Genomic DNA, 21,280 nt, shown 5'->3' with positions numbered 1-21,280 from the left:
TGACGCTATTAGTCATTCCAAAAATCTGCTGGGGTAAAAAAACTAGACTTGTGGGAATCGTAAATCAAAAGGCTCTTCATTCCTGTTGTCACACAACGGATGCTTATTTCCAAGCAGTGACTGATGCTTGGAGTATTCCAATGCTAGACAATTCTGTAGTTCTAAGCGCTTTTTATTTGTGGATACGACGACGGTTTCTGTGACCTCTGCCCTCTCGTTTACGTCTCAACGTCTCGACGTCTTTCTGCGTAATCGTTGACATGTCCCTTGGGCTTGTAAAAAACTCTCCTAAAATATTACGACACTGGAACACCTGTGCCGCTGAACCACCTTCTACAGCCCCTCTGTGATGGATGGGCTTTTGTTCGAGACACCACTATTCCTCTCTCGCTCTCGAGAGGCTGACACGCAATGGCTGAAAAGTGGACCAAAAAAAAAGCCAGGCTGTAAAATTTAGCTCATCCTCTGTAACAGAATCATATATTTAAAACGTGACACAGGTTAACTGCTACAATTTGTTTCCGTTCCCATCTGTGATTTAATGTTGTGCAGGGAGACACATCTAAGCGAAGAGGAAAGGACGTGAACCGCTTTAACGGCTCAGCACCTGCAGAAGGGCATTAATACGACCATTAACGAATGCCACTATGCAATCTCCAAGCACTTGCACTGTAATTAGAGCGTCGGAGGGGTAAAGAAAAAGAGCTCATTGTGTGGTTGTCAAGAGCGGCTGGAATACCACAGGAACAGAGCGCTTCAAGAGAATCTGTGTACTTATTTGCAGCTATTTGAATTTCAAAACTCTGTCATCTTTCACCGCAAGCACCGAATAAGAAAAATGGCAACAAAAGACTCCTGTGTTTGATTAGCAAGCTACAAATCAGAGTTAAAAAACACGCCAGAGGGAGAAGGAGGAAAAGGCGAAGCAACTCGACGTTGTGCTTCTTTGTGCTTGTGTGCTTTTGATTTCTGAGTGAAGTAGCAGAGTTTGTTTGGCTCACAGCGAGCAGCCGTACCCACGCATGTCCTGCCATCTGGGGCGAGCTGTAGGCCGGGAGATGGACATTGGCACCGAACTTCGCCTTTCATCACCTCACAGCCGTACTGGCAGTTAGCCATACTGCATGTACGTGCATCTGAGACACACATAAAAGAAGGGAAAGAAAAGGAGAAGACATTATTACTGCAGTGAACTTTATAAACATCAAGAATAAGGATGTACAAACCAAAACTAGATCAGGATTAGATTCCGTTTTACATACATTCAGGTTTGTTTTGATATTTTTCATGACTTTACCTTTCATTACAGACAAAAAAAAAAAAACAGTCCATCATTATTTCAAGCAAAAGTTTGACTTAAATCACAATTTAATTAGACATGGCATTTTTGGTGTTTAAAGTTTGCGTCTTTATTTTTGTTCTGTAGCTTTGAACCTAATCCTTCCCTCCCCCCATCCATCCATCCATCCATCCATTCATCCATCAATCCATCCATTTATCCAACCATCTAAATATCCATCCATCCATCCATCCATCCATCCATTCATTCATTCATCCATATATCTATACATCCATACATCCATTTATTGTTCTATTCGCTATTGGGATGCAGGGAATCTGGAGCCTACACCAGGCAAAAAGCAGGGTATGGTGCACACTGGATAGACTGGAACTTTATAACAGATCACAATCCCACACACACACACACTCACACACCCATTCACAAAAGACGGACAATCCGCTTTCACCTCATGTCTTCGGACTGGAGGAGAAAACCGGAGGACCCACAGGAAGCTATAAACCTTACACTGCTTATAAACCAGAGCCTCGAGGGTTCTCACTCTTCATTTTGTGATCACAGAAATAAACACAAAAATGTAGCAAACTGCGACATTCATTAGAGCGTGCAATTTTTCAGAATTACAACAGATTTTATACAGATTTGGGCCAAGACGTGTCATGTGACATCATCACAACACACATTAGGCCAAAGCCCACTTGAGTTAAAATGTGCTGAACATGAGTACAGCGTCTACACAGCGTACATATGAGTCTTCATTGTAGTTTAAAAGGAGTTACATTTTTAAAACAAGTAAAATTCAAAATAAAAACAAAACATAATATAATATAAATAAAGAGAATATTGCTAGCTTAAAAACAAAAAAAAAATCAGATCGGTGCTAGAGGCTTGTGTGTGTGTGTGATGTGTGCTAACCTGGTGCTATAAGCTTCCTTTACTTGTCTACATTAACGTAGTAGCATCAGCACACACCTAAAGACACAACATTAGCTACGTCTAGAGAAAAATCTCATTTTACATCTCCATACCGAAATCAAACCGAAATAAACCGTTTTTAATTTAACTTTGTTATTATTCGTATCTGTGTTTTTTTTTTTTTTCATAGTAAACACATTTACGTGCAATGCTTCCATAATGTGCGTGTTTTCAAAGCAGCTAATCTGATTGTGATGGACATGGATTTCACCAAGTCTTAAGAAAGAAAATGAAAAAAAAATAAATAAAAATCAAGCAAAATGATGTGGTTTAAAGGTACCGTCTGCTTTCTGGGACCGTATGCTATAACTACTTATCATTTCATTATTTTAGATGTTCACAGAAGTTTCAGAGAATTGAGTGAATGAATCACCTTCTATTAATTTCAAATGAAATCTTTCAAATCAAAGCACCCTTTCAGTACAGAGAAGTAACTCAAACAGTGATGGTTGGTAGTAATGCTTTAGGCATGAATAAAGACACATGTGCAAGAATATGCAAACATAACGAATGCACAGGTTCATACCCAAAGGGTAAAGAATGACTGTTTCGTCGTTCGGGTTTCAGAGCTTCTGTCTGAGAAGACTCAATTCTGTAAATGGGTCTTTCTGACCCTGAGGCAAAAGACTAGTGGAGAAGATAACCTCGTACTATTACCTCATCCCATTCCCATCTCCAAAAATGCACTGAAGGGAAAAAAAAAACACACGCTTCATTCTTTACTCCGCACCACTATAAGGTCATCAATGGGGTCAACCTGCTCTTTCCAAAATAACAGGGAAATGAAATTGCTTATTATGCCCAGCAGCCAAATGTGAAGAGCTGTTAAAGATTTCAGCAGGGTTACAAATGGATCATCTAGAGCCTTAAAACACAGAGCAGTCCTTCAACTTCGGTCACATAGTCAAGAATTACATTATTCAATAATACACAATGGCTACCTGTATATGCACAAAAACATTGACAGATAAATCTTATTTAGTATTAGATTTTACGGATGACAAAAAAAGGGATAAGTTAAGCCTTTAAATATGTCCAGATATTAAAATAAATCTACTTTGAATAATAAAAATAGCCTATGAGCATCTCTAGACATTTATCATAAGGAAAACCAAGGACAAAAACATGATTATGCACATTAGAAAGGATCAATGTCCTTCCATCATCCCTAACATAGCTCTGGTTATGCTATGCTATTATATTAGCTAATAGACTGAAGTGATAAAGTGACTGGTGATGAATTAAAGGAAAACATAACGTGCTTTGGCTCCAAATGAACCAAACATTCTGGTCTCTTTAGACTGTAGCAGGTGAAGGAATATCAACAAAAATATCTTTTGGAAGAATGGAGCTCAGTGCATTAGTGCATTTCCAGAGCAGAGATTCGTACAATCTGCAAAGGAGCACTAAAGATTTTTTCAAGTTTGGACAGCACTTGTAAAATACACTTCTAATTGATTTTGGGATTGCTGTCTATAGAACCACTATCACGCTGTCTTTAATCAGCATTTGCGTCTGTCAGCTTTTCTTCATCAGTGATCATTCGAAGAAGACCAGCAGGAATGAACTCATGAAATGATGCTGAACTGTTAGTTCCTCAGGAGCTCTTGGCTGCACGATTCCACTCGACTACAAACTATTGTAATAATGACATTATTTACATTTACATTATTTATTGTCCAGTGTCACTCAAATAAGGATGAGGTTCTCTTCTGAGTCCGGTTCCTCTCAAGGTTTCTTTCTCATATCATCTCAGGGAGTTTTTCCTCACCACCGGCTTGTTCATTAGAGATGTAAAGTTTATTTATATATATATATATATATATATATATATATATATATATATATATATATATATATAAACTTTACATTTACAGCATTTGGCAGATACCCTTATGCAGAGCATTACATTTTTTTTATTTCATTTTATACAACTTAGCAATTAAGGGGTTAAGGGCCTTGCTCAGGGGCCCAGCAGAGGCAGCTTGGTGGACCTGGGATTTGAACTCACAACCTTCTGATCAGTAGTCAGACAGAATAACCACTAAGCTATCACATCCCCCAAATAATCTCCACTGTTAAAAGCACCAAACAAATAAATTAAACTAATTTGAAAATTTTCTTTTAATTTGTCAACAATCTGCATCTGTTTTTAAAAAAACAAACAGCAATCATTATCAAACAATCAAATCTACAATCAATTTAATTATTCGTGTTGCATATTGTTGATGGCAAAATCAATCCATTCTTTAATTTGTTGGGAAAAAGATTGAAGCCACATCCTACATCCTGAGGTTTAGTCATGAGATTAAAAAAAACTATATATCAATTATCAATCAAAATAACCATTAATCATCTCCACTACAGAAACATCTGGAGTGTCTGATGACACAAGGAAATGATTCATTTAATACCGGCAACCAAACCTGCAGAAAAATCTCAAAACCACAACTGACGGTATCTTTATCCTCCCCCTCTAAAATAAAAAATCCCTCCTGTACGCTCTGATAAATGCAACGATACGAGCATGCTTGCAATAGTGTGGGGCTTCTGAAAGAAAGAGAAATATTGAACATTCTCAGTGGTTAACATGAGACAAGCACAGACACAGCCTTCTCAGTGCAGGGAGAATAGCTCAGGGCCAGCTAGAAATGTCAGGATTTACTGCCAGGGTTGAAGTTCACTCTACTCTCTTTCTCCCTCATTTTCTCTTTCTAACTCACTTTTCATTTGAGTCACTGTAAAAGCCTCCACAGGGGCTAACCATGCCCCAAGCTGATAGGGTGATGGCGGGAATATTAAAAAAAAACTCTCTGGAGAAAAAAAACGTAATCATAGTTGCATACAATAGAAATGGAAAAGAACACATAATGGCAGAGAACTGGACCTGCTTAAAAATAGTCTGCGATACAATGTAGGGTCTTTGTTTAAATAAAAAAAAATCCTCAAAATATTAGATATTAGTCTTCTATGGTTCCAGGTTGTTATAATGGTTTGTAATTTTTTTTTTACAAAAAAAAAATTGTTTGCATTTTCTACATGATATATAAGAATATCCCATTGGTTCAGCAGGCTACTTGTGACAAAGGAGGAAAAAACCTTTGGTATATATTGCTGATTTGACCTATGTTGGGGTTGAATATTTACAGAATATCTACAGATCTACCGGCTCCAGTTGGACTCTGTGATACTTATATATTTGTAACCACACCATCTAGTGTCACCCGTATGAGGATGGGTTCCCCTTGAGTCTGGTTCCTCTCAAGGTTTCTTCCTTTACCAATCTAAGGGAGTTTTTCCTTGCCACTGTTGCCTGAGCCTCCTCAGACTTGCTCATTGGGGACAAATACACATACACACATACATACATACATACACACTGTGAACTGTATATATCTTGAATTTTTATTATATTAATTCTTTATACTTCTTATGTTTATCTTTTGTTCTATGTTTATGTTCTGTAAAGCTGCTTTTTGACAATGTCCATTGTAAAAAGCGCTAAACAAATAAACTTGAATTGAATTGAATTGAATTGAATATTTTCAGTATTAAACGTCTTTGTCATTTTAATCACACTCCAAAGTGGTTATTAATGGCTCATATGAAACTAGACACTCGATGCTTTAAGAAGTAGTTGTTCATAAGTGTTGCTCTTTTTAACTGGCCTAGTAGGGAAAATATCATTATAGAAATAGAGGTATATATAATATATATATATATATATATATATATATATATATATATATATATATATAATTCCGTCTTCAAAGTAAATAGTGATATCAAACCTATCTCTGCTCTCCGAGAGGCCACAAGTGCTTTTTCATAAACATCTAATTTTGTGTAAGTTAAAAAAATCCTAAACAAGATGAAAATACACGTCCTGACTGTCATTTAGGGTAAAAAGGGTCGAGAATCCTGTAAGTGATGCAATTTGAACGTTAAAATATAGCAATTCGGTATCAAATATCTTGGAACTCTAGTCGAAATCATTGGACATTTAGACAGTTAAATCAAGTTTGGTCTTTACTTAATCTATGATCATAAAAGTACTGCTTGTGTATTTGTCAGGCTTTGGGAAATTCTCATTTCCATACTCCATTTCATTCAATTTGAGTCTCCAAAACCAGACCTGGCCATTTTTTATTTTTCAATTTTTACTGCTGGCCCCTGAGCTTGTTAATTAAGCTGGATTGATAAATTTGCTGGCAAATTTACATGCATCAGACATCTGTGCATGAAGTTAAATCTGTGTAGCATAAAAACAGCATCTGCTCATTAGTGTTCAGCCTTAACGCCATGCCATTTCCATCTGCGACAGCGAGCACGCATGACTAGTGAACGCACCGGTTGGTGGTGGTGTTAGTGCGTGAAAGTGGAGCAACATGCCAGCTGGATGGCTGAGGGCTAAATGAGCAAAAGCAAAGCACGACTCACTTCCGCAGGTCCCATCAGGCTGAAGCATGTAGCCGTTGAGGCAGTAGCACTTGTAGCTGCCGTACGTGTTCATGCACCTGTGTTTACAGGGTCGAGGCTTCAGGCCACACTCGTTCAGATCTGCAGGAAAGAGAGAGCAGGATGAGTTAAGGCAACCAGACAGAAAACCTTATGATGTGTGCGTGTGTGGTTTTCGGAGAATTAGCCAGCGGTCACAGTTCAGAGGTCAATCCCCTTAAAGCTATGAGAGAATGGTGAGGACCTTTGTCTTAACAAGCCCACCTTCAAGCATCTCTTCCTGGTTATTACCTTTCAATAAAGGGATTCCACCATCACCCACACTTATATATATATATACAAATAGACACTGTGTTTTCGCACTGACGTCTCTGTGATGCTAAATGCCAGTAACCTCTGACCTTTTCAAAAATATTATTAGACACTGCGATATTTCAAGCTCGGATTAGATAGATTTCCTGGAGTCTAGCACCTGCCAAAATGTTCGGAAAGCACACAGAAATGTCAACAGAGCCCGGAAATTAATCACAGGCCTCCAGCCCGGTGCATGCATGACAAGAATATAAAGAATTCCGACCCACGTGCACGGAGCTGAAAAGCGATTCCACTCTCAGTCAAGGGGTCAACTGTGTATCACTTTCCTCCTCATACTGTAAGTTATCACTCCAGGTTTTCTGTTCATGGAGTCTAATTTTCCCCACAATGAAACAGATCCCACTGGAAGGCGTACGATTAGCTCGAATGTAGCCTAGCACAGAGAGAATGGCGCCATCTTTAGCTTCGAGTTATTCCTGGAACGTATTCTGTGGCATAGCGCGATTTTGAATTTTGACAGGTGCCCCCGATTTAAATAGACAAATGCGCTAATGTTATTGACGGCAAAAACAGCACTAATGCGAGGTCATTTGTAGGGCACAGTCAGGAAAAAAAAAGTTCATGTTACTGTACGAGTGTCATTTTTACTCCTACGGGTTTTCACATTTTACCTAGTCATGCATTGAAAATGATTTTCCAGGAAAGGATTGAATAATAAACATGAAGAAAATGTTAGAAGTTTTGGTGTACAAAGCAAAAACTGGTGTCGAGATTTTCAGTCACACTTTTATGTAAATATGTGAAACTTCCGAGCTTTTATTGACCTTAATACACACTCTGTAGCAAATGTTTGTCTTGACATGATCATTAGAAAGGCTACACATTTTGAAGCTGTGTGATTTTTAAGTATTTAGTACAACGAAACATTTGTAATAATGACTAGATAATACGCTTCAGAATTTGCTTTTAAAGTGGAAAAAACTACTCAAGCTCTCATACATTGAGCTTTCAACTTTTTTACCCGAGACTATGGAATCTGAATCTTCAAATAACATCAAAACTGAAAATAAATAAATAAATAAATCTTTCAGTCTCTGTTGTATTTCCTTAAAGTAAGAAAACAACACATAGTATATCAAAATGTTATCTAGGCATGAGATTCCAGGCAGCTTTGAATGTCTTCAACCTGCAAATGCCCTCGAAATGCCAAATAATTTATAACAATAGTATCGAGGTCAGGTAAAAAACGAGACGTTTGATCGATGTTTTTCTTATCCCCATGGTGTGGGGTTTTTTTTTTCGTTTTTTTTTTTATTAGTCTTACTATACTTTGCGTTCTACCAAACTTTCTGCTTTCCGACAGTTGACAAGCTTCCAAAACTTGCCCAATGTCAGAGAAGTCAAAATCTGGACAGCATGCAGACATCCTCCATCTTACTCAATCAATCAATTAATCTTTTTTTTTTTTTTAGATAGACTTCAGTTATCATGTAATTGAAGGTGCAAATTAGCAGAGGCTGAACGAGCCAAACCTTCGGTGTAGACAATCAGCTCTTGTAGATATCATCAGAGCTGTTAAACGCCACATGTTCATGACTTATCAGGATGTAGTAATGAAGTAAAATGGAGGCACAGTTGGCAAATTAATCAAGACTACAGGTTAATTAACTGTTAGAACTCCGTTCAGGAAGCATGGGAATCATTTATTTTTCAATTATACCCCAACACTGTTGAATCCTTCATTCTGACTGGGTTTGTTTTATATCAACAGCTCTGAGAGTAAAGCCAATAAATACACGAATTAAAAAGGTGTTGTTTAACAAAAAAAAAACATATTACAATGGATTATTACGTTTCCTGTAAGAAGATTATGGAAGGAATCTCCAGTGTGAGCACTTTGTAAGATTTAGCATGCTTTTTTTGCCACAGGAAAGTAATCAGAATTTTGTGCTTTCTGTTTTCTCACTTTACTGAAAAGTTGTGTGTATTAACTCTACCTGTTTTGCTGTGTTCATGTTCAGCATTGAATTTCTTGCACAGTGGTTTTTCCAAATAAAATAACCCAAAAAACACACAAATGTTTCTATCTTCCAGGTAAATGTTGATACCAAACCTATTTCCACTCTCTGAGAAGCACCAAGTGCTTTTTCATAAAATTTAAAGGTGTTATTTCCAACCACTAAAATTTTGCTTAAGGTTATAAGCCAACAGTATCCTGATTTTATATCAAACTGACGATAGTCATACAATAATTAATTCCTTCAAACTGACTGAAAATTTCCGCTAAGTTTATTTCAATTCCAACGTCCAGAACACCAGAGAACTAAAGAGAAGATTAATAGGAAAAAAATAGACTTTTATGAGAGACTGACTGTTTATCATGGCTATAATCTAAGTGATAAGTTGATATGCAGAAGTTCCAGAATATAACTATAAATGGATAAAATGTATGATGTGTTGTTCTTAAATAATAATAGATGCATATCTATCGATAAATAACTGCGGTGGTGGTAATGGCTCTGCATAGTGCAGATCTGCATTATTTTCCTAAAACAGCATGTCATACATGGTAAATAATGGAGGAACCATATGCATTAGCATTATTTTTAACCTGAGCTGATATGCTATCTGAACTCACTAGTGCAGCATTTTCTATATGGCAGGACACCAAAAACCATGTGCACACATAGCAAAATGTTCTCTTAACCTTCATGCACTGTGCTACACCCCAGTTTATGATTTTTTTCCCTTTTGGGTTGTTTTTCATTTCTCTTTCTTCCATTTCTGTAATAACCTCAGCATCGGTAAAAACACAGCCTTCAGGTAAAGTCTCGGTCAAACTTTTCTTATCAAACTGAGCCACCAAATCTATATTAAAAATACGTAATGCTAAGGGAGGAAAGAAAAGAGTTTTCCTCCCTTTTTTTTTTAAAGCAGAGTCTCAGCTGGTTCTTTTTGCCTCTGGGGAAAAAAACCCTAAAAACAGCAAAATTTAAATGTCATGAATGTGGATTAGTGGAACGGCCGTCCAGTATCAGTGAGCTAGGGGCTACGGCACATGAGGGAAGAAATGAGAAAGAACACGAAGCAGAAATGTTTGCTGTGGAGAAAAAGAGAACAGAAGGGGGGCGAGGAGGGGAAAGAAAAGGTGGGGAGAGGGATCGAGGGGAATAAGAAGGAGATGGAAAGAGCAGGGTAGATTAAAGAAACATTACAGTACAAGGCACAGAACCTTTCACTGCCAATGGAGTGTGAAGAATCTCAGCTCACTAAACAATAGCACAGAGGATAGAGAGAACATATATATATCTATATATCTAGAGAGAGAGAGAGAGAGAGAGAGAGAGAGAGAGAGAGAGAGAGAGAGAGAGTCTAATATACATACAATACAAACAATATACAGTGTAGTTTGTTGCAGCTCTACACAAATTCTACCACCCCAAACATTCCTCTAAATTCAAGTCCAGCGTGTTTTATTCCTCTTATACATGAACACTTGTGACATACATATTTATATCATTTATATTTACATATTAATTGATGCATGCTTGAAACAAACTCCTTCCTGTTATCACTTACATTATAGCAGCTGTGGTTTTAACAGTACATGTTCTACTGATTATTACTCCTCTTACTCATGCAGCTGTCTTTTCTTGAATTTCCCGTATGGGAGATTTATAAAGGTACATCTCTCTCTCTCTCTCTCTCTCTCTCTCTCTCGCCAGAATTTCTTTTTATTTCTCTTATTAAGTTAACAATAAAAACAATAACAAAGTTAAAATTGTCCTTTTACCAAAAAACCCACAAACAGCAAAACATTTTCCATCCGTAATACTTTCCTGTGCTTTTTCTCCATTCCTTCCATTAATGTTAAATAAATCTCTTTACTGAAAACTATGATAATAATGAGATATTTTATTTTTTATTGCAGTTCCATAAAAATATTAGCTCAACCACCTTGATACACCATCTGACCAATTAGATTTGAGAATTCATAAGCATTGTGTGATGAAGACATACAGACAGACAGACATACAGACAGACAGACAGACAAGTTTCAGTGTGATGCTTGCTCCAGGATCTAGTGGTGATCTTGGTTTTGGTAATCACTCCTTTAATCTTTATTCTTTGTTATGACTGTTAAGTAAAAAACAACATAAACAACTCCATGTTTTGTCTGATTTTGTCAGTCTGACACTTGTATGTGATAAACAACACACAAGACACAGTGTCACAGTTAAAGAGTTCAGCAGTAGCCCTTGTGCTCATAGAGGACTTTGAGAAAGAAAGGGATAAGAAATGCAGAGAGACAGAGAGAGCAGAGATAAAAGAGTCGGTGTGGGAGAGAGCAGTAGGCCAAGCACTTGGGTGCTCTGAGATGAAAGATGGTTTGGTTCAGAAGTTCACGGTGCTGCGAATCGAGAAAGACTTGCAGTCTTAGTGTTGTTTGAGTGTGTGTGTGTGTGTGTGTGTGTGTGAGAGAGAGAGAGAGAGATTAGAAGACAGACACAAAATACAGAGGGACAGAAAAACAGCCTGAAAGAGAGAGAAGAAGAGAAACAGATAGACAGAGGGAGACAGAGAGAGAAGCAGAGAGAAAGAAAAGAGAATAAAGAGCAGAAATACAGACAAGGAAGAAAGAGATGGAGAAAATGAGAAAGAGGAAGGGACAGAGAGAAATAAGAAGACAGGGATTGAGAAAGACTGAGACCTACTGTAGACAGAATGAGATACATACAGAGATACACAGGGACACAGTGAGAGACAAGGAGATAGGGGAGAGACTTAGAAATAGAATAAGAGAAAGACATAGACTGAGGGAGACTAAGAGAGAAGCAGGGAGAGGAAACAGAGGCAGATAGTAACTCAGAGAGAGGTGAAAAGAGAGACAAAGTGAGAGGGAGTAGAGAGGAAGAAGTAAAGAGATTGAGAAAGAGACTTAGGGAGACAGGAACACAGAGGGATAGGGACAACAAGTGAGAGTGAGAGAGAGAGAGAGAGAGAGAGAGAGAGAGAGAGAGAGAGAGAGAGAGATGGCATGCTCTGCTTTCAGCATGTCATTCCGGCCATGCCCATTCAGGCTCTGGGATCAACTTCAGAAGGGAGGGAAAAGAGCGAGTATTCACTATGCTTCGCTTGAACGCACTGCGCCATGCAGGTGGTGGTGGGTGGGTTTGTGGGCGGGATGCAGAAGGGTGAAAAGAGGAATCACCCAGTGACCATCGGATTAGCTCACCCTCTGAAGGCACCCTCAATGCTGTGTGGTCCATGGGAACAAACAGAGGGGGAAGACTGTCCCAGATTGGGGGGTTTACATAGTTCTGCTGTTCTACTAACAGGTTAAAGAGAGAAAGGGAACACAAACAACACAGCAAACAGGATCACGTCAGTATAAATCTCCAGCAGATCACACACCTTTAACCGGTCCACATTCCTGCAGAGGACAAGAATGACATTAGGCACTAAAGAGGATTATCCATGTGTGAGTTGGCTTTTAAAAAAAAAGAAGCCAAATTCCTGTGCTATGGAGACTGAATAGAGTGAGTGAGTGAGTGAGTGAGGAGTGTCTCCGGCCTCCATCTGCTTCCTCTGAACAAAAGCGAGCATGGTTTCTGTGTCAAAACATGTCAACAGTCACGTCCAGATCTGTCCTCCAGTTAGCACTGTTCATTGTCAGCAGGGAAAATGGGGGCTGGGGAGACGTGAAAATGTTTGGAAGGGTTTGAAGGTTTTGAGAGGTTTGCGTGCTTGCCCCACCTTTGTATTGCGAAATGGAGTCTTAAAACTCAGCTGTGCTGTTTTTATCCTGGTCAGCATTCCTAAATGCTCGATCCATCGGAGAAGAAGAACAAAGGAAAACACTCTCTAACTCTCACTCATTTTCTACCGCTTATCCGAACTACCTCGGGTCACGGGGAGCCTGTGCCTATCTCAGGCGTCTTCGGGCATCAAGGCAGGATACACCCTGGACGGAGTCAAAGGAAAACACGTTGTGGTGTAATTGAACAATGCAGCTGCGTTAAGACTAATTATATGATGACACGTAAAGCCTGTCTCGAAATCCTCTCAGCTTCATTTCGCTTTCAAGTTATAAATATCACAGGAAAACAGCCAGTTTGCCATGAGTGGTTTGTGCAGAACATGAACCGTTATCCCACATTAAACAGTTGGATGGGAGACTTTGTTGATTTTAAACTGTACACCCGCTTATCAGCTTTAGCTGGAGCCAGAGGACTGATTGCATATACGAGCTATCGTTCTGATAATAGAAGCACTCATGGAGATTTAAACAGAGTGCTCGGCACCATCTGTTAACAAGATAATATACAAAGAGGAAAATGTAAGCACACTTGCCCTCAGACGGGCTCATAATACATTCCTTACTGAGAGCATTCGCAGCAGGTGAGCTGATTCTCATTTACAATGTCGTCCACAGCAAATAATCATCTGATTAAAACGTTCTGATCCGCTCCGAATGAAGCACGGCCTGACGCCGTTGCGTCTAAAACGGATTAGCGCTTTAATGGGTTTATTTGCATTTCCTCACGCATCTGCCTCACATCAGCAGTATGATGATACGAAGTTAAGATGAGCGACTGTGCCTCTTTACACAAAATGGAGATCAAGAGAGGTTCAAGCTAATGAGGCTTTAATTGGAATTTAGTCCAAAAGATAGTTTCACGTCGGGCATCATCGTTTCACGTGCAGTGCTCAGGATTGCTCAATTAGCAGTGATTCATTCTTTGTGATGGACTTCACTAACAGCCTGGTGCAGTTATCCATTTATCAGGTTTATGCATATTTTTAATGTGTAATTATCTAATTACATTGTTTTAAATGTTCTTCTGATGTCGTTTGGGCTGCTAATTTGGATAATATAGTTTGAGAGTGTGTGAATGTTTGGGACAAATTTATTAACACTAAGAAAAGAAAGTCACAGTTTCAGTTGAAAAATGCAGATACATTAGTACTAGATATTTAAGTATTTGAAAGAATCACGTATAAGCTTATGTATGTTTGCTACAGTAGCTAGTGAGCTAACTTAACTAGTGTTAGCATTTAACAACACTACAGAGCTGCTAAGACTGCTGACATGGTTGTTATTTTTTAATAAGATGTGTCCATAAACAAATACACTGGTGAAAGTAATTTCTTAAGACCTATTTTCAAACAAGACTCATGACCACAATAATAGCATTTTAAATAAAATAAATTTGACTGTGGAAACTAACTAAATTAGTCCACAGGACCCTAAGCAGGGAGACGATATTACACTTCAATCTTGGAATGTTACACCAAGACTTCCTGGCGTCACTGGGATTGCGTCATGGATATACCATTAGCCTAAAGTTAATTAGTTAGTTCATTCATTCATTCATTCATCTTCTACCGCTTATCTGAACTACCTCGGGTCACGGGGAGCCTGTGCCTATCTCAGACGTCATCGGGCATCAAGGCAGGATACACCCTGGACGGAGTGCCAACCCATCGCAGGGCACACACACACTCTCATTCACTCACACACTACGGACAATTTTTCCAGAGATGCCAATCAACCTACCATGCATGTCTTTGGACCGGGGGAGGAAACCGGAGTACCCCGGAGGAAACCCCCGAGGCACGGGAAGAACATGCAAACTCCACACACACAAGGTGGAAGCGGGAATTGAACCCGACCCTGGAGGTGTGAGGCGAACATGCTAGCCACTAAGCCACCATGCCCCCCTTAGTTAGTTCAGTAAAGTCAAATTTATTAAACTCTCAGAGATCATAGATTTCCTGCTAAATGAACGTCACATATGAAGTATATTAAGCTGTGACCTAAAGCTCAACCTCAATTTATTGAAGATAACCACCAACTCGACTCTGTATAAAACAATTTTTGTTGTATTTATGTAGTACATTTTTAAAGGTTTGCCTAGTGTAATATACTGTAATTAGTTATGAATGTGAATAAATCAAGACTCAGATACATAAATCTCACTCATTTTAACGTGTGAGTTAATTTCGCTAGCAGCTAACTGAACGGCTAGCTATTCAGGATGGAAGGACACGATAGAGGAGTTTGACAGACATTTTTTAGTAATAATAAGATTTCTGAATTTCTGAATTTCTGTCATTTCAGTATTTTAAAGACTACACAGATTGTTGTTAATGATTTAAAATAACGTGGTCATGGAGTACCCAAAGAATAAGTTCAAGCTTAAACAAACATCTTGAGTGAACAACTTAACCGATTGAAAGAAACACATTTGAACGTAGAGATGGCAAATTCTTTAAAGTATATAAACACCTAACGGCCTCGGTCATTAAAATGCTTGAGGGCTATCTAACAATCAACACTGTTAATCGCATGGAGCCGGTGTTTGGTAAGCGTACACACACATTACAGGGACAGATGGTGAGCGAGAGGTACACATTTAGTCACATTTTTCACACTGAAGCGGTTCAGAAAACATTTCACATGATTTCACTTGGAATTATTAGTAAGTAATTACTAACTCTGGACTACACAATAAAAGCTAAAAGAGTAATCAAGATTAATTTTCTCAGTGTTATAATCATGTTAATTAGACAATTATTGAGCCAATTGAAGCAAATGTTCAGCTTTGTATCTTTCAGTCTATCAGATAATTTCATCATTATTTTAATTAAGTTTATTATTTTGATTATAAAAATAAAAAAACTAAAAAAGTAACAAGGCAGCATAATAATTATTGTAACGATGAATCTATTTTAAGAATTTCAATTATTCTAAAATGGTGAGTAATTGTTGCATTTGTACGTCTATCCTTGTTTTGCTTGCCATCTTGTTAACTAAACAAAGACGGACATGTCTCAGCATGTTTTGGAAGCGGAGACTAGAAAATGATCAGGATTGGTTAGCAGATAAAGCATAAAGTTAAGTGCAAACTTTTGCACTATCCATAAAGAAGTATTTTTTATTTTTTTTAAAAACTGGGTTAAAACTAATAGATTTTTGTATTATTAATACATAGTCAGAAATCATAAAATGTAAGCAATTTTAATACATGATTATCCAGGATCTGTGAATCCTAACCTAATAAGTTTTAAATTTATGCTGAAATCCTCGCAAATAAAAAGATTTGAATCTTTCTCATTCAGGTTATGCAGATACCACTAATTTATTAATAGTGTCATATTTCTGTATTTAATACTGATCTCAATGACATTCAATATTTTAGTGTATTGATAGATCAAAGCATAAAATGTCAGCTTGAGATATTGTGTTTATATCAAACTGTCAGTCAGCAGCATCTGCCTTCATTCTGCTCTTCTCGAGCCAATATTATGCAAGAAGAATGGGCTTAAGTCCAACTTTTAGAACAGTGCCTGACTGAGATATGCCTCTGTTTTTGGCAACTTCTACACGTTTGTCTGTGTAGTGCTAAAATCCCAAGGTCTGAAAATGAAAGACTATAAACTCCTTTATTAGCTGCATGTGTGCATGTACTGTAGCTCAACCCTGAATATAACTGAAAACTTGTTATTTTAAATAAAATGTCTTTTAAACTTTTACACTTAACTGTGTCAGCAGTGGCGGTTCTAGGATTTTTCTGTAACAGGGGCCATTAAGGGGCCACATGTTACATTCAGGGGCCAAGTACAGGGTACATTTAAGCACACAAAATAATTTATTCAGTACGGTGCAAATACATTTTGGCAGTTATTCCTTTTTCCTAGGCTTAGGAACGCTCTAATAAAAAAATATGAGCCAGTAAAGTTCTTAATGATTTTTCGTTGTGAAAAATTCTCCGGTTGCTCTTCTTGTCGACGATTGATGGAATGGGGGCCAATCCTCATTCCAAGCCACCATCCTGCTGACTGTGTTCATTTGTGTTTGAGTAATATGTTCTGTTTAGCACTGTTTAAAGCCTGAGTGGTTCGCATGTTTGCTTTACACCTCCAGGGTTTGGGTTTGATTCCCACCTCTGCCTTGTGTATGGAGTCTGCATATTCTCCACATGCTTCTGGGGTTTCCTCAGGGTACTCTGGGTTCCTCTCCCAGTCCAAATATATGTGTAGGATGTAGCTTGACTGACATTGCTAAATTGTCTGTGATCTGTGTGTGTGTGATTGTGCCCTGCAATAGAACGGCATCCTGTACAGGTTATACCCAGGGATAGGCCCCAGGTTTAGGTGTTCCTGTAGATTAACTGATGTAGTGGATGGATGGATGGATGGATGGATGGATGGATTTTTTTTATCACAATTTTTGCTAAGCCCATTTTGACCTGTTTGTACATTGTCTGACCGGTGCATAATTTCACCATCTATTTACCTCACACTATTTTTTTAATTGTTCACTGGAACTGTTCTTAATTTAGTGATCTGTTCCTATTCAACTGACCTTCACTTGCACCCTCCAGAGTCTGTATTCCTGACATACAGTAGAAATGTAGCCAATACAGTGCAACCAAGTCAATAAACCAAAAACACGTTATATAACATTTTACACATGTTCCACTTAAATTAGGTTTATAGTAATATGAACTGTAACATGATTATCTTGTCTGTTTAAGTGAAAAGATCATTTCCGTCTCCTCTGCTCGGTGCCTGCCCTGACCACTGCCCTAACAATGAACCGACACAAAACTGTGTCAGGCTGGAAGGCGAGATCGCTCAGTTCCACATTCCTGAGGGGTTTTGTTTTCCTCCTTCATCTCTCCTTTTTAATTACACCTTCTCCCATTGCTCTCTTAGGGCAGTAGTTTCACTCCTCAAATCACACAAGCCGTCTCCCGTCCGGGCGGACGTACTGTTTTAAAACCAAAGGTTGTCTGCGATGCCGCGTCCTGCGTCCCGGTGTTGAGAGCACTTACAGTGCAATTACTTTGAAGCGCTGTCTATATTCAGGGCTGAGTTATCTGAGGCCAGTGTTTGAGATTGTATCGCTAAAGGCTGAGAAAGATTAGACATTATTGCTTCTTCATTCTGCTGAATAAGGTCTTTTATACTTTACACAGAGAAAAAAATTGCAGTGAGTGACAGTTGTGTGCAAACTGAGAATTATTGGTTCACTAAAACAAGACGGTAAGTGAATAAAAATTAACAAAATAAATTTAAGAATGTGAAATGTCTTTTGGGAATTATTTCTGTCTAAAAAAATACAGTACAGAAAAAAAATGCACTACATCTGGACAAATTACTGACTGACATGTTTTCCTCTTGTTGATGCGTGTGTAGATGGTGCGTGTGTGTGTGTGTAAATTAACGTATTTTAGCATGTTCTCGTTTTTTGTTATTGCTTAAACACTTACCTTGGTTGCAGGTCTTTCCCGTAAATCCAGGGTGACACTTGCACTTGTTGGGTCCGATACAGTCTCCGTGCTTGCATCCGTGCTGACACAGAGCTGTAGAGATTCCCATACAGGTGAAACAACCATCAGATATATTCAACACAAAGCAAAGCAAATCAATCAGTCGGTCAATCATCACATCATTAAACAGTGTATTCATTTATGTGTTAAAAATGAATAACATTTAAACAACATGATATAAGAAAAGTAAGAAAGTTTAAGTGAGGGGAAAAAAAAAATAACATATTACATTGTTGAAACAAAAGTACATCCTAGATACGTGCGCTTTAAAATTTGTGGCAAATTTTTAGGTTAAGAACCACATGTGGATGTGCTTGTTAGATGTCCACAGTCTTTGCATAGTGTAGAGGGGTTTTTGTGTATTTTTTTTTTTTTGGTAATATGACAATTTTTTTTAAAATAAGAACTCTTATTGCATAAACAATATCATTAACTTGTCTCGCTGATGCGTGCAGCATTAAATGGACCTGCGGTGGTGAAGTGGTTGGTGAAGTGGTTGAAAGAACCAATTCAGGATTTTTTTTTTTTATACATCCAATGCAGTTCACTCTTTATTAATACACTTTAAAATAAAGAGCTGAATAATAAGCCTGGTCTTGTAAAATATAAACAGTAAAAGACTTGAAAGTGTGCAGTTAAAGGGAAATAATCATCACAGGTTCTACCCAGAAGCTGATTATTTTCCTATAACCTCAAATCCTGAAGTCCTTTCTTCTTCTTACACCACAGCAACTTTCCAACAATTTATTAAAGAGTAATTTGTCCATGAAATTCATTAAGTTCATCCATTTGTAGTTAGATTTAATGTTGTGCAGAATCTGCAAAAAAGGTATTTCCTTCTAACGCTTACTATAAACAATTGCTTCATCATCAGCCTTTATATGCACCAATTTCTTTTTTTTTTCCCCCTCTGTTTATTAGAGGAAAAAAATAAACAAGAAAAGAAAAAGAAACCAAGTTACAGCTCAATCTCTATGGTTCAAAGCACTGGCAGTATGGACTCCTTCCAAAAAATGCACCGTTTAAAAACTACTTAAAAGTGTGCAGTAACCTTTCACTCCTTGATTAATTCACTAATTCGGATCATTTTTACTGTATTGTTTTCCTTTAGGCTCGGGACCATGCTTAGTGTACACTATTCTGCACTTCAACTTCACGACTCATCTAATGTTTGGATTGGGACACCATCCATCCCAGAGCTGAACCTGGGAAAATAAAGCTCCTCAGCTTCTCAAATATGAAAAGTGGCATAATGTGGCATAATGCAAATTTCAGGCATTGCCACCTCTGAGTCAGGATATTAAGATATATAGAGTGAGTGCTATGTGTTCCTCTTGCCAGAAACCACATGCTTTTCTTTTAACTCAAGGCGCCATGAACCGCAGCAAGCCTTTTCCTTTTCAAAGCCCTGTTCGCATGGCAGCTTCCAGCCAAGTCGGATTAATTTCCATTAAAAGCTTCATTAAGTCTGTCATAATACTGTCCTCTGAAAGGCGTTAATTATGCCCAGTGTGGGGACGAAGAGACAGACAGCAGAGACAATAAGGGACAGGGATGTCAGACACCTCCATCTGCCGACCACACTAACACTCACACTCACACACACACACACACACACACACACACACACACACACACACACACACACACAGCAAGCCAAGATAAGTGCCTGGATAAGCAAACCAGGGAGTATCCTCAATGTGCCATTCTGTCAATGAATTCAGCGCCTTTATTTATCAACCATAAAAAACAAAACACCACTGATAGGTGAAGTGAATAACATTGATTATGTCACTACAATGGCACCTGTCAAGAGATGAGATATATTAGGCAGCAAGTGAACAGTCAGTTCTGGAAATTGATTGTTGGCAGCAGAAAAAAGGTTAACTGCAAGGACCACATGGTGATGGCTGAACAACTGGGTCAGGGCAGTTTTTGTGGGGTGTTCCTGGTGTGCAGTGGTTACCTACCAAAAATTTTCCAGTCAAGGGAGTGAAGGCTACCACAAAGGCTGGTCCAATTCCAAAGAAGAGCTACTGAATCCCAAACTGCTTAAAAAGTTAAATCCGGTTGTGATAGAAAGGAGTCAGAACACACGGTGAGTCACAGTTTGCTGTGTATGGGGCTGTATAGCTGCAGACAGGTCGGAGTACCTATGCTGAACTCTGTCCTCCACCAAAAGTGCTTACAAAAAATGGGCATGTGAATATCAGAACTGGACCATGGAGCTATAAAAAAAGGTGGCCTGGTCTGATGAATCACATGCTGAAACATCAAGTTGAATGTGTGCATCACTTTCTTGTGGAAGAGGGCAAGGCAGAAAGAAAGCAAATCAGTAGAGGCAGTGTGATGCACTGAGCAATGTTCTGCTGGGAAAACAATGCATCCTGACATTCAAGTGGGTGTTACTTTGACATTTAATAACCTACAGTACCTAAACATTGTTGCTGAACAATTACATCCCTTCATGTCAACAGTAGTCCATAATTGCAGTACACTGCAAAAAACAGGTCAGGAACCGTTTGAAGAACATGAAAATAAGTTCAAGGTGTTGAGCTGACCTCCAAATTTCCCAAATATTAATCCAGTCAAGCATCTGAGCAATGTTCTGGAGAAACAAGTTCAATCCAAGGAGGCTCCACCTCACTGAACTGGATCTGCTGCTAATGTGTTGCTGTCAGATACCACAGGACACCTTCAGAGGTCTGATGGAGCCCATGTGTCAATGGGTCAGAGCTGTTCTGGAGGTATAAGAGAAGGCCTACACAATGTTAGGCAAAGAAACAAACCCAATTGCTAGATTTTCCTGAAATATTTTATAAAGTTAGTTTTTTTCTTTATGCATTTTGATAAACTACAAGCGGATAATACAACACTATCACTACCGGAC

General features: G+C 38.4%; 1 protein-coding gene across 9 annotated transcripts in view; it reads right to left on the bottom strand.

Annotated features, from left to right (window-relative positions):
• npnta (nephronectin a) overlaps positions 1–21,280 on the bottom strand; it is a 61,368-nt gene that overhangs the window by 15,286 nt on the left and 24,802 nt on the right. For 2 of the 9 annotated variants that reach the window (XM_060873044.1, XM_060873047.1), the window contains 4 exons: positions 18,331–18,423; positions 12,285–12,380; positions 6,716–6,835; positions 1,017–1,136 (listed from right to left, as the gene is read on the bottom strand). In XM_060873044.1, coding sequence (XP_060729027.1) covers positions 1,017–1,136; positions 6,716–6,835; positions 12,285–12,380; positions 18,331–18,423 — 429 coding nt within the window. The remainder of the gene's footprint in view (positions 1–1,016; positions 1,137–6,715; positions 6,836–12,284; positions 12,381–18,330; positions 18,424–21,280) is intronic. The other 7 variants (XM_060873045.1, XM_060873048.1, XM_060873049.1 and 4 more) reach the window with 4 other exon arrangements.

Source organism: Tachysurus vachellii, chromosome 6, assembly GCF_030014155.1.
Source record: "Tachysurus vachellii isolate PV-2020 chromosome 6, HZAU_Pvac_v1, whole genome shotgun sequence".
Taxonomy (NCBI): Eukaryota; Metazoa; Chordata; class Actinopteri; order Siluriformes; family Bagridae; genus Tachysurus; species Tachysurus vachellii.
This window is presented reverse-complemented; position numbering and strand designations above follow the sequence as displayed.